A 12,642-nucleotide genomic window follows, 5' to 3' on the forward strand; every position below is an offset into this window, starting at 1 on the left:
TGACAATGATTGATATAGTCTTGATTTATTTAACAAAAATATCTTTGCCAATAAAAAAAGATAAAAATTTTGTTTTGAAATTTCTAAAATGAACTCGAGAGATTTTAATGGAGATTTAAAAAAACAAATTCGTCATTTGATATGTTTATAATATGCTAGACTTTGAAGTTTTTTTCCAACTCATATTTGTATTTGTTCCAATGATGCTGAATAATAAAAGCATGCTCTTACACCTCGAGGCAAGTCAATGGACACATAAACATCCCACATTTTTATAACCACGAAGCAAAATGACATAGTTTCCAAAATTAAAATATTTCAAGTAAGAAGTCTTGTTTTATCTTGGCATGAAGGTAGAACAGTACCAAAAAAAAACTACACCTTTTCGCGAGACCCCAAACTTTTGAAAGTGGAAATTTCGGGGAGAATCGGCTGCCACTCGAGTAGTATTTAATGAAATAATTTCTTCTGATTTACACTTCTGATTCTTCTGGGAAGCGTGGTCGAGAGGTTCGCTAGAAGGGGGCTCGAGGTTCGACACCCGACTCGGGCAGAGTTGTGTTTACTGAGCGCCTAAAGGTAGCACGGAAAACCAACTTCTAGAACACCCACTTCCCCCCCTCCCCACACTGGTCCACAAATGATATTGGACCAAAGCGCTCTGAGCATGCTATAAGCATGAAAGTAGCGCTATATAAAAGCTATAAATATATATATATATATATATATATATATATATATATATATATATACACACACATTTACAAATTAAATACAAAACACTTTCACTAGTGGTAATTGTTATTCATTAGGTAAATACGCATTCAAGCATATTGTAAACGGAAATGGAAATATTCAAAAATTGGGCTATAATTATATGTCAGTAAGTTCCTTTTTTTTTAATTACATCCTTAAATGCCTCCAAGATTCCTCTATGGGAACTTACAGCGCTCCTCTAAGCTCAAAGAGGATAAGGGATGCGCAAACGAGAATTTGTTCGTTTTATTTTGAGAAGCACTGGTTGTGGCGTAATGGGGAGTTGTAGACAGGAGTGATCACGGGTCCAGTGGTCAAGCTGGTAACTCGGGGGCAGGTGGCAACTAAACACACTTTGCAAGGCCTTCTATAAATTGTTAAGTGGCATCACTCCTTGTCTTTACAATTACTCCTAAATAGTTAACTCCCCATTGTATCAAACTGGTCTACTCCATTTGTAATGTTGACTATAAGGGAAGTTGTTGTTTTGTTGTTGTTGTTGTTTTCCGCTGATTATCTCCCTTATTTCACCTTGTTTTCTTCGGGGTTTTTTTGGGGGGTGGGAGATAGGGGGGGGGCGGATTTTACTTTGTATGACGTCTGTGAGTTCTATAATGATGTCATCGCCATAGTTTCTTTCTCTTCGTCCCTTTCTAACGCAGGATGTTGTACAGTTCGGGCTCACATAACGACCACCACATTTAGTGAATATAGACTTGTAATGGGAGATAACTCTTTCATTTATTTAAAAAATCAGCTCAGTTGACAGCAATACAAAGATTTATCTCCACATGACGTGTCCAGTTTTTTAGGGCAATATATTTCCGAATAAACGGAAAGGCAGACTCCAGTCTCTAGTTTCGCACATTCAGTCTTTTCAATTGCCCTTGCGATTTTATCTGTGAAATAGGCGTTTGAAAGAATATGATTCAATAATAGAAATACTTACTGATGACGTGAGCATATTGATGAACAATGCGATGACGTAAGAACAGAATGTTTCAGAAAGCGTGAAATTGTAAATTTCTTAAAATGTTCATTAACAGTTTAATTTAAGTTTGTTTTGTTTTTTAATTATATTGTGTATTTGTATTTATTTGTCTGAAATGGCTAAATAAGTGAAGCCCCATATATAAAAAAAAATCTGTGCGATTAGAAATATTTTTACCAATTGTTTTTTGTTTAGCTTTCTCGGTGCGCTATGATCCTATCCCTTGTCTGGAACAGTTGTGAAAGGGGAAGGGAAGAAGAGGGTATCTTGGTGAATGTTTACATGATCGCTTTTTTAAATGCATAAAAAGAATGTTAACTTAAGGCTAAAGACCTTAAGGGGGCTAATTCAACTTATACCACCACATATGTGAAGTATGTTCTACCATACAGATGTCAGACAGACTTTGTATAAGTTTTGTATATAACAAGGTAATAGTGATAACTCGGTTCATACTCTATGTAACTGTAATGGTGCTGAATCATAGAATTAATTATTCATAACTTGTTTTTTATCTTATAGTCCATAATGTAGGCCCATGTTATATGGCTGGCTGTCTTGCCTTGTGAAATGCACTTTAAACTGTCGCCACGACAGTCCAGAGTTAATAATAATCCATCAAATCTAAATGTGACCTGACTTAACTCATTTGACAACAATACAGGGAGTTATCTCCGCATGGTAAGTCCAGTTTTTGGGGGCAGAAGATTCTAGAATAAATAGACAGGCAGCTTCCATTCCCTTGACCTTCACATGGCGTCATCTCGGTCTGTCCAACAAGATCGATAACTCTCTCTGTGAAGTAAGTTATGTTTCTTTGTCAGAGAGGGGAAGAAGAATTACATTTAAGTAACAAGTGATTTGTTACAAACTATTTCTATTATAAAGCTTACATTTACGCACTCGAACCATTCGCGCAGCTTGTCTGTCCACTTTGTCTGTCTGGGTGAAATCTTATATACTTACATTCTCCCCCCCTCCCCCCATTCTCGGATCAAGTTGAAAATGTGCACAACTATTCGTTGTCGATGTCAACACATGAACCGATTAAACCAATTAACCAATGGATTTAATAACAAATATATTGTATTGTTCTTACTTCTCACTGTCAGTAAAATCTCATTTGCATATTGTCGCCCCCAAACAAAGATAAGACAAAGTATGAAAAAAAATCACTGTTTAATTACTACACTATTTTAATGTAACAGAGGTGCCCCCCCCCCCTCGTAAGCGCTATAAAGATCAACTCAGGCGCCATTTCGTCCTCACTGGCATAGAGGAAAGTAGCTGGCAGCAGTTGGCCTCTGAAAGATACAGTTGGAGAGCTCTCACAAAAGCTGCGGGACACACATTTGAGACTCAAAGAAAAGCCATTGTTGATGACTGGCGCAGAAGACGGAAAGAAAACTTAAATAGACCCCCGGTGGACAACGGCTTTGTCTGCGCTAGATGCGGAAAAATATGTAGGTCGCAACTGGTTTTGCGTAGTCATGTAAAACACTGCACTCATCCTTAATCTTCGGAAGAGAAGACATTGCCGTATGGTGTTAACCATCGGTCTTAGAAACATAATAAATAATCCATAACTTAATATTATTATTACTTTTAATTGTAACAGTTCAAGGATGTTCCTACAAAGAAATAAGACTACTATTCCTCCCTTACGTGTATCCATAAGCGCTTTGGGTCACAATGTCGGGGCGCTGTCTATGTCTTCATGCTAAAATTATAAGTCCTTTGTCCTGTTAGGATGTCCTTGGCGATCCACAATTTATTTGTAAACTTCTACATTCGTTAAGTTCAATAGATCCGTATTTAAATTTTTTAAACAATTTTAATTCTTTGCAAATTATTACTGTATATTTAAATATTTATGAGTAAGTCTTATAGCAGCAGAGTCACTAGAATCGATGTCAACCGGTGCGGTGCGCACCCCGCACCTTCCTGGCGATGCCACAGACACTAAGACGTTTCTTCAAAAAAAAAAAAAGTTCACAAAACGTTTCAAGATAGTGAATAGCGTCACTTTATTTTTGGTTAGTTTTTTAGTATGTCGCGCCGTGGAGGTCACAGCAGTAGAAGTTGGTCGCGTCACATGTGGCGTTGAGTTTCTTGGGACAGTGGAGTTGGTAAGCAATATGGAGACAGACCCCGCCCACATCTAGGCACTTAGGCTCTGGAGAGGACGAAGATATCAAGAGAATTAAATTTTGATTCTTTGTTTAAAGTAGCAATGTTAACTATACAGAGCTAGAACATTTTTCAAAATATTTTGCTCATCGCGGATATAAGTAATCAATCGTAAGATAAATCTCAATGTTAACCAGGTTTAAAGAGGATGTCTTGTGACCAGGAAAAAAAAAACTTATTTACTTTTCCACAAACACGTTTAGTCTGTCTCAGTATTGAATCTCAATCTAATTGCATTTAGAGTCATTTCGATTACAGTCATTTCAATCAGAGTCATTCCATTTAAATTGATTTCATTTAGTCATTTCATTTAGAGTCATTTCATTTGAAGTCATTTCATCTAAAGTCATTTCATTTAGAGTCATTTCATTTAGAATGACAGGCTGCCTATATCTTCAAACTGTCTTCTCGGTGCAGAATTCTGACCACGTTATTTCTTCCTCCCCACGTACCCTGGCCAGGAGGTACTAATGACCTTGTTGGCAGGACCGGATGTAGCCTCTAGGCAACACAAGCCATAGCTTAGGACCTCCAAGAAATATTAAGCACTGACATATAATATCTGGACTTATAAGGAGCCTCAAAAGGGTCCATTATCCCATATAGCTCAGGTCTATTTGAAGTCTAAATACTGTAACTGTCTGCTGAACAAATGTTTGAAGCCTATTTGGGAGTTTCATGAGAATGTTTAAACACAGTTATCTTTTCTTTGTTTGCTCTTTTTTTTTTTAAGAACTGGAGAACATTTAAAAAAAAATATAGTGAAAGCGATAAGGGTTAATTTGTCTGAGATATAATGAAACTTATTGATAAACGGAAAAAATGGGGGAAATAAAGAAAATTAGGAAAGATTTTGAAATTGGACACAAAAAAAAAGCAATGTCAAGGATGCCAAATTGAAGTCTCACTGTTGCCAACTAAATATCTCATGCGAGTAGGAAATGATTTTAATAGTGACACTGCAAGTTAGCTGCTCGTTTTTTTAAATACCTTTAGAATTACAGCATTGTCATGGAGCGAACCTCTCATTCGCCTACACTTTTGTTTTATATTTAAATTATTTTGTGGTACAACAATGGGGGATTCTGCAGAGCTAACAAGAGCACAAAAATTATATATGAAGGATTTTCTCCAAAAACAGTATATCACTATATTAAAACTTACGCTTGTGTCAAACTCTTAAATCCGCCGTTAGATTGGTATTGTTCATACAGCTTTTATTAATGAACAACATTATGAAATCTTTAAATGTTTCAAGAACAAAAACAAAATGAAATGAGAGGAATGTATATATAAACTGGCATAGTTAATTTCTTGGTTTCAAACGACTTGCATAATTGAACGAGAGTAGCATTGATCATTACCTGCTTCTTCCAGTGAGCGGATGTTAGGCTTGCAACAGAAATAGCTGTTTGAACCACAAGACAACTGCAGCTGGTGATAGCAGGCTACCGCCGCGGCCATGAAGATACAGTGGCCCCCATTCTGGACGCACTCGTTCTCCTGGGCATCCGCTTTAAGAGAAACAAAATATTTAAAATATCTGTCATGAAGACTAGATCTATATGTCACATGTCATGAAGACTAGATCTATATGTCACATGTCATGACGACTAGATCTATGTCACATGTCATGACGACTAGATCTATATGTCACATGTCATGTTGATTAGAACTTAATTCACAATATGTCGCATGTCATGATGACTAGATCTATATCTCTATATGCCAAATGCCACATATCATATGACTAGATCTATATTTACAATATGTCTTTTACATGCTATGTTGACTAGTCATATGGTTATATCTATGTGGAATATCTATAAAACAAAGTCTATTATTTATTTGTGTATCTTGTGTAAGAAAACGACGGAATATAAAGCTCGATATTCATGTAATAGAAATGGTAAAGAGAAATTGTTTAATCACCATGTTTAGAGAGACAACACAGTAGCGTGATCAGAACTGCTGACAAAAAAAATAGCGTCTTCATCTTGTAAGTGAAAGTATGCGCTAGTCAGCTGTTGAACAGAATGAAGATAAGAGACCAGAGATTGAGTTAAGTTTACAAGAAGCACTCTACATACTATAGTATTACTTTTTTTTCCCCACTAGATAGTCTGGTTGTAGATCTTACTATGAAATAGCAACAAAAATTATCTTAACTTATGATTTTTTTTTTTTAAATGTGTGCGCATGCACAATAGCGTCATCTGAGTTAGGCATCACTGGTTTACCTTTCCTTACCACGTGACGTCATGGGGTGTAACGAGGGGCTTGATACTTTGCATGGCGGCGCCCATCCCTTTCCATCATGGGCTTAGACCTACACAAGTAAAGAAAAACCCTTTTCCAGACATCTGGTAGAACCAGGGGTGTATGTGGGTGGCCATCAATTCACCCTCCCCCGCTTGGAAGTGGGGTGGGCGCTTTCTGTTGGATCAGTTACAGTTTGTGAAGATAATTATTGATAAAAAAAATATTCTGCTACTGATTGATATTTATTGGTACTTCGTTGGCGGATCCGGTGGAAAGTGATTGACCCATTCCACGTGACCAAGTAGCCATCCGGCTTTCTTCTATCTCAGGGATGATCACCTCTGTTTGCAGATTCAGCAAGTCTACCACAATCATCAAGTAGGGCCCTAATGACCTGGGTGTTTTATGGAAATACAACGTGTCTAGTTGAACTCAAACCATGGAAGATTTAAATTTTTTTTAAATCACTCCAGTTAATTTTCTTAAGATAACGTTTCTCAAACTGGAAGGGGAGCGGGGTCATCCTCACTGAAACGTGCTGGAAAAGGAGGAGGGAGTGGCGTAAACGCGGTCATTTTTTTCTAGAACAAACAAAAATCCAATGGTTTTCATCATCACCTATCCCTTAGTCTGTAGGACCGTTGGGGCACCACACAAGATTTGTCCTCTCTATCTTTTGCCTTGGATGTTCTTTCAATGACAGGCCCGTCCATTCTTTGATGTTGTCTTCCCATCTCTTTCAATGACAGGCCCGTCCATTCTTTGATGTTGTCTTCCCATCGCTTTCTCTGTCTGCCTCTTCTTTTTTCTGGTACTGTTTCCTGAAGGAAGGTCTTCGCGAGCCAGGAAGACCTTGTATTATAGCCTTGGTGTTTTACTTGGCGTTTTTTTATTTTTTAGAGTAGCTAGCAGGTCTTCATGTGGTATTTGCATTGTACTAATAAGTCGATATTTTAGTAATTAAACAAGTCAAAAAGTTATTACGAATGTTTTTAAAAATGAATTTCTACGTTAAAGGACGTCGTTTCATCTCCTAGGTAGGACATTTCATACTGTCTTCGTAATAAGCGTCTGCATCAAGATGGATTCTAAACTTTCATTTAACAAAAACATTTCAATACGTCTTTCCCAATGCGATTCTAAGACCTTACTCTCCACTCTTACGACAAGGTTCCAGAGTAGCGAGAAATCGACCTGTTGACTTTTTTGCATGCACAAAACAGGCCCTCTAGGCCCTACACGACGTCTTGCTAAACACGAAGATGGTCGTCATCAAGTTCTATTTAAACGTTACATGCTCAACTTGCCCGTCCCATCCCTTCATAATTCAACTTTTTAGTTTACCCGAGGTCTTCTTACTAGGTACTGTAGTGCATTCCCGAGGTCTTCTTACTAGGTACAATAGTGCATTCCCGAGGTCTTCTTACTAGGTACAGTAGTGCATTCCCGAGGTCTTCTTACTAGGTACAGTAGTGCATTCCCGAGGTCTTCTTACTAGGTACAGTAGTGCATTCCCGAGGTCTTCTTACTAGGTACAGTAGTGCATTCCCGAGGTCTTCTTACTAGGTACAGTAGTGCATTCCCGAGGTCTTCTTACTAGGTACAGTAGTGCATTCCCGAGGTCTTCTTACTAGGTACAGTAGTGCATTCCCGAGGTCTTCTTACATTCTTGCATTCTACACGTCTGCAGGAAAACGTTTTGACTCTGTTATTAGCCAGACCTGTTGTATGCTGACTATCTGGATGATTTGGAGGGGGCTGGTATTTTTGTGTTGTTCTGGTGTCCTTGGTAACGGTTTGAGAAACACTGCCATAAGAAAATTTCTTCCACTTATAAACAGGCTTTGTTTTAATGCTTAATATTCCAGCTAAATATTTCTGTACTTTTTTTTTTATTATTCACATTTAAAAAACAAACTAAGAGTTCATAATAAATGTTTTATATTGATTTGTATTGAGTGCGACATAGGTAACATTTCACAATACGTGTTGTTGTGTGGCTTGCAGTGTCTTGCGGCGAGGGAGATGGCAACATGGTAGAGACTCAAGACAGCTCACACACAGTGTGTCACGTGGTCTGCGAACAGAAAGGATATTCATGGGAATTCAGTTTCATTCATTCGAGTGTGTATAGCTTTAATGAAATACTCAGAAAGACACAAAGATAAAGGTACATTCCTCATCCCATATACTAGGACAACTTTGTACAAATGCTCCTTCTTCCCTAGTGCTATTAGACCATGGAATGGGGTTGCCTGAGCTAGCCAGGAAAACCAGTGACTTGGCAGAATTTAAGTCATTGGTTAATATGCATGATTAAATGCATGACGCATAGGGCGTAATCATCTTCTTTTTTTTGAAGTAACGTCCGTATTATATAAGATAAGAAGATAAGATTATCACAGATATCTAATTCTTTCATTTTTTATTACATTTGCCGTACAAAAAGGCACATTTCTTATTCCATATGCTGGAACTAATTCGTATAATTGCTCCTTCTACCCTTGTACCATTAGATCAAGAAAACCAATGGTCTAGCACAGTTTTATGTCCCACACGATCTCTCGACAGGCTTCCTCTATTCCTGTCTTTCGCCTTAAGTAGAATGTCTTCCAGTGACAGGCCCGTCCATTCTTTTATGTTGTCTTCTCAGCGCTTTCCCTGGCTGCCTTTCTTTCTTTTCTTGGTAATGTTCAACGCAGGAAAGTCTTTGCCACCTTAGAAACACACACACACACACACCATAACACCAACATGCAACACAGGCATATTACAAATATTACCATGCTACATAGGCCAACATGCTACATAGACCAACAAGCTACATAGGCCAACATGCTACATAGGCCAACAAAATTGACTAAATTCGCTGTAATTTTATACGTGAATTGTGAATTGTGCTTCATAGGCCAACATACTACATAGGCCAACATGCTTCATAGGCCAACATACTACATAGGCCAACAAGCTACATAGGCCAACATGCTACATAGACCAACATACTACATAGGCCAACATGCTACATAGGCCAACATGCTAAATAGGCCAACAAAATTGACTAAATTCGCTGTAATTTTATACGTGAATTGTGATTTGTGCTTCATAGGCCAACATACTACATAGGCCAACATGCTTCATAGGCCAACATACTACATAGGCCAACATGCTACATAGACCAACATACTACATAGGCCAACATGCTACATAGGCCAACATGCTACATAGGCCAACATACTACATAGGCCAACATACTACATAGGCCATCATACTACATAGGCCAACATGCTTCATAGGCCAACATGCTTCATAGGCCAACATACTACAAAGGCCAACATGCTACATAGGCCAACAAAATTGACTAAATTCGCTGTAATTTTATACGTGAATTGTGAAAAATGAAATGATATCTCCCCAACACAACATAAAGCAAGAAAAGCAAACAAAAAAATATTTTCCAAAAAACAAACAAAGCTTACATTAAATGTAATTGTAATTAGTTTGGACTATTCAGGTAACACATTTCTAATAGATCTAGACTAAAAATAATAAACCTTTGCTATTAGAAAAATGTGTACCCATTGTTTCTGTTTAGCTCAATGCCATGCTTTTAGCTTTCTCAATACGCTGTGATCCTATCACTTATTGGGAAAAGAAAGGAGATGGGGAGATGGGGGGTGAAGAGAAATGGAGCATCTGGATCCCTGGGTGTATGTTACCGTGTTCGCTTTTTTTTTAAAGTACTCCGTGGCTCAAGTACAATTTCTTTCTCTTGTTATAAACCAAACAAAATAAAAATAATAATAGTTAATTAACTAATTGGTTATTTTTGTGCATTGATTCTTGTTTTGTCTGGTAAAAGAAATAATTGTGCAAAATGTTAACTTTAATGAGATTGGGTGTGGGAGAAATGACGTGTACAAACTTTTTTACCAGACACATAGACAGACAGACAGAGTGAGCTGTATTTTTTTTATCTTTCATGTCTGGCTCAAATATTTGGCCCTCGGAACTGTTTTTACACACAAGAGAAGGGGCGAAGGCGAGTAACTGGTGCCTAAGCTAGTAAGATTTGGGAAGGAGGAACTCATTAGCCCTGGCTTGCGACCCACCTAGCAGAAGGAAAACTGAAATCGAACCTCTGCTACCTTGCAACTAGACCCAAACATAGGAAAGGTTTCGAGGGTCAACCCTGAGGGGGGAAAAAAAAAGGAGAATGCCCACCGCGAAACACCTTGTCAAAGCCTGCGACGCCGCTGACCCCAAACTGTATATGTCGTTTGCAAAGAATTATATAAGAAGCTTTCAATGTTATAACTTAAACCATCAATGTGCCCTTGAACTGTATTTTTGGTTAAAGAAATTCGTTTAATAATATCAGGTGTAGGTTTCTTTCAAATGTTTTAAAAACTACTTCAACGGCTGCTAAAATCAATGTTTTATCTTTAGTGTTTTCGTATTACGTAAATAAAAATATTGTAAGACTCTCACAAACCATCATCTTCTCTATATGATGTGAAAGAGAGATTGTGTGGGTCTAATTCTGAACTTTATCTTTGAGTGTTCGAAAGTTTTTCAAACCTTTCTCTTTTGATCAGGGTGGCATCGTCTCAAATGATCCTCCAACGTAAATAGTTTCATATCGTCATAAAAAGGCCACTTAGGCAACCGCTTGTTTGGCAAGGAAGGAATGAATCTCAATTTTAAATAATCAAAGCTGTGCAATCTACAGTAATTTTTTTTTAACATTAGTTACATGTAGACAAAATTAAGCTATTTAAATAAGTTTTGAAATTAAAAACAACAATTTTTCATTTGAATAGCAGGATAAATATTTAAAAGATTAACTAAGGTACAATTCATATATTAGTGTATGAAAGAATTACATTAATGGGATGTGAAAATTAAAGTCACGATCTGCTAAAATGAAATCCATTATCGTAGACCCCCTTGGACATCTCATAGACCCTCAATTTATTTTTTTCCTTTCTTAGACCCCTTGTAAGTCTTCCTATACCTTGGGGGTATGCATTGGCCACTTTGGGGATAACTGGTCAATGTAGACAATTTTAAAAAGACTCACCTGATTTGTAGCATGTAGTGAGGGATTACGTTTTACAAAGCTTATATCAACTCCCTCTTCCACATTCGATGCCTAAGGGGGATCTTTAAAATAAGGTGGCAAGATAAGATAACCAATAAGGAAGTGAGGAAGAGCAGGGTGCCAGGACATCCGCTCTATTATCAGCAGCAGGCTGGATTGGCCACGTTCATAGAATGCCAGTAGGTCGACTTCCACTAGACATTCTGTATGGCGAATCTAAAAAGGAAGGAGAGCCGCTGGTCGTCCACTTTTACGTTATACGGAAACGCGACATGAAGCTCTTCAAAATCGACACCAGTAGCTGGGAAAAGGGGGCACTTGATAGATCCACATGGAGAGTGAGCATAAAGGAAGGTTCGCGGATTGCAGATGCCATACACAACAGTAGTATTATTATAGCTTTTTATTGTAGCTTTTTTTTTGTAGCTACTTTCATGCTTATAGCATGCTCAGAGCGCTTTTGGTCCAATCTCATATGTGTGTGTGGGGGGGGGGGTATCTAGGAGTTGGTTTTCCGTGCTGCCTTTAGGCAGCTCAGTAAACACAACTCTGCCCGAGTTGGGTGTCGAACCTTGAGCCCCCTTCTAGGTAGCCAAGCCAAGCCAAGCCAAGTTCAAGCGCACTTGGCCTCTCGACCACGCTTCCCAACTAGTAGAAAGAATGGTGAAAATGCAACGGCGCCTTGTGAGTACAGATGCCCAACCTGTGACCAATGATGTGTATCAAGTCACACAAGAAGTTGCAAAGGGAAAAGAGAGTCTCTCGAGACGTAAAAATGCCACAGAAATATCAACTCTCTCTTTCTGTCTGCTACAAATCTTTTTCTCTCACTTCCCATTCTAGAATCAAGTTGAAACTTTGCTTAATTATTCATTTTCGATGACGACACTTTAATTAATGAAAAAAAAAACCTATTCGTTAATTAATTAATCTTAATTAATTAATTTTTGTTTTATACAGAAAAAAGGAGATAAAATTTGAAAATTATAGCAGTAAATTGCGCTTCTTTTCCTTATATTAGCTTTGTTTTTGTTTTTTACAATGCCTCTATTCAGGTCAGAACTTCATGGAACCTGGAAGGTGAAGGGTGAAAACTGGACATGGATCTCAAAAACGGCTCTAACGATTTTCCTATAAATTCGACAGTTGCTGTATATCGTTTAGTGGAGACGAAAGCCCCAAAAGAGATCTGAATGACTATAATTTCAAACCCTAGACATATCAGTAGGCCTAGTACGGATCCCAGATGAGACTATTTGGATTTGCTCATCTTCCGGTTTTAATTTTCGTTACATTTTTGTCTCTAGTTTCCGTTATATCGTCACAATATTTCTCCCTATAC

At 37.9% G+C, this 12,642-nt stretch overlaps 1 protein-coding gene across 3 annotated transcripts; it reads right to left on the bottom strand.

The window, feature by feature from the left end:
- Positions 1–1,478: 1,478 nt before the first annotated feature.
- Positions 1,479–6,028, bottom strand: LOC106056234 (uncharacterized). 3 transcript variants are annotated; one of them, XM_056009167.1, is made up of 4 exons: positions 5,870–6,028; positions 5,302–5,451; positions 2,393–2,542; positions 1,479–1,655 (listed from the first exon to the last, which is right to left on the bottom strand). In XM_056009167.1, exons 1-4 carry the CDS (start codon positions 5,931–5,933, stop codon positions 1,510–1,512), a joined length of 510 nt encoding a protein of 169 aa, XP_055865142.1. In that variant the 5' UTR covers positions 5,934–6,028; the 3' UTR covers positions 1,479–1,509. The 3 variants fall into 3 exon arrangements, with proteins under 3 accessions (XP_055865142.1, XP_013068314.2, XP_013068315.2); XM_013212860.2 differs by lacking the exon at positions 2,393–2,542; XM_013212861.2 differs by lacking the exons at positions 1,479–1,655; positions 2,393–2,542 and adding an exon at positions 3,756–3,923.
- Between the last annotated feature and the right edge of the window lie 6,614 nt (positions 6,029–12,642).

This window comes from Biomphalaria glabrata, chromosome 13 (genome assembly GCF_947242115.1).
Source record: "Biomphalaria glabrata chromosome 13, xgBioGlab47.1, whole genome shotgun sequence".
Lineage (NCBI taxonomy): Eukaryota > Metazoa > Mollusca > Gastropoda > Planorbidae > Biomphalaria > Biomphalaria glabrata.

What these genes read in the sequence shown, in the direction of transcription:
- LOC106056234 (XM_056009167.1), bottom strand. Translation starts at nt 5,933, where the DNA reads ATGAAGACGCTATTTTTTTTGTCAGCAGTTCTGATCACGCTACTGTGT. An exon ending in CCGCTCACTGGAAGAAGCAG is followed by an intron (nt 2,543 to 5,301) that starts GTAATGATCAAT and finishes CTTACTTCACAG; the next exon opens with AGAGAGTTATCGATCTTGTT. An exon ending in CCTGTATTGTTGTCAAATGA is followed by an intron (nt 1,656 to 2,392) that starts GTTAAGTCAGGT and finishes CCTATTTCACAG; the next exon opens with ATAAAATCGCAAGGGCAATT.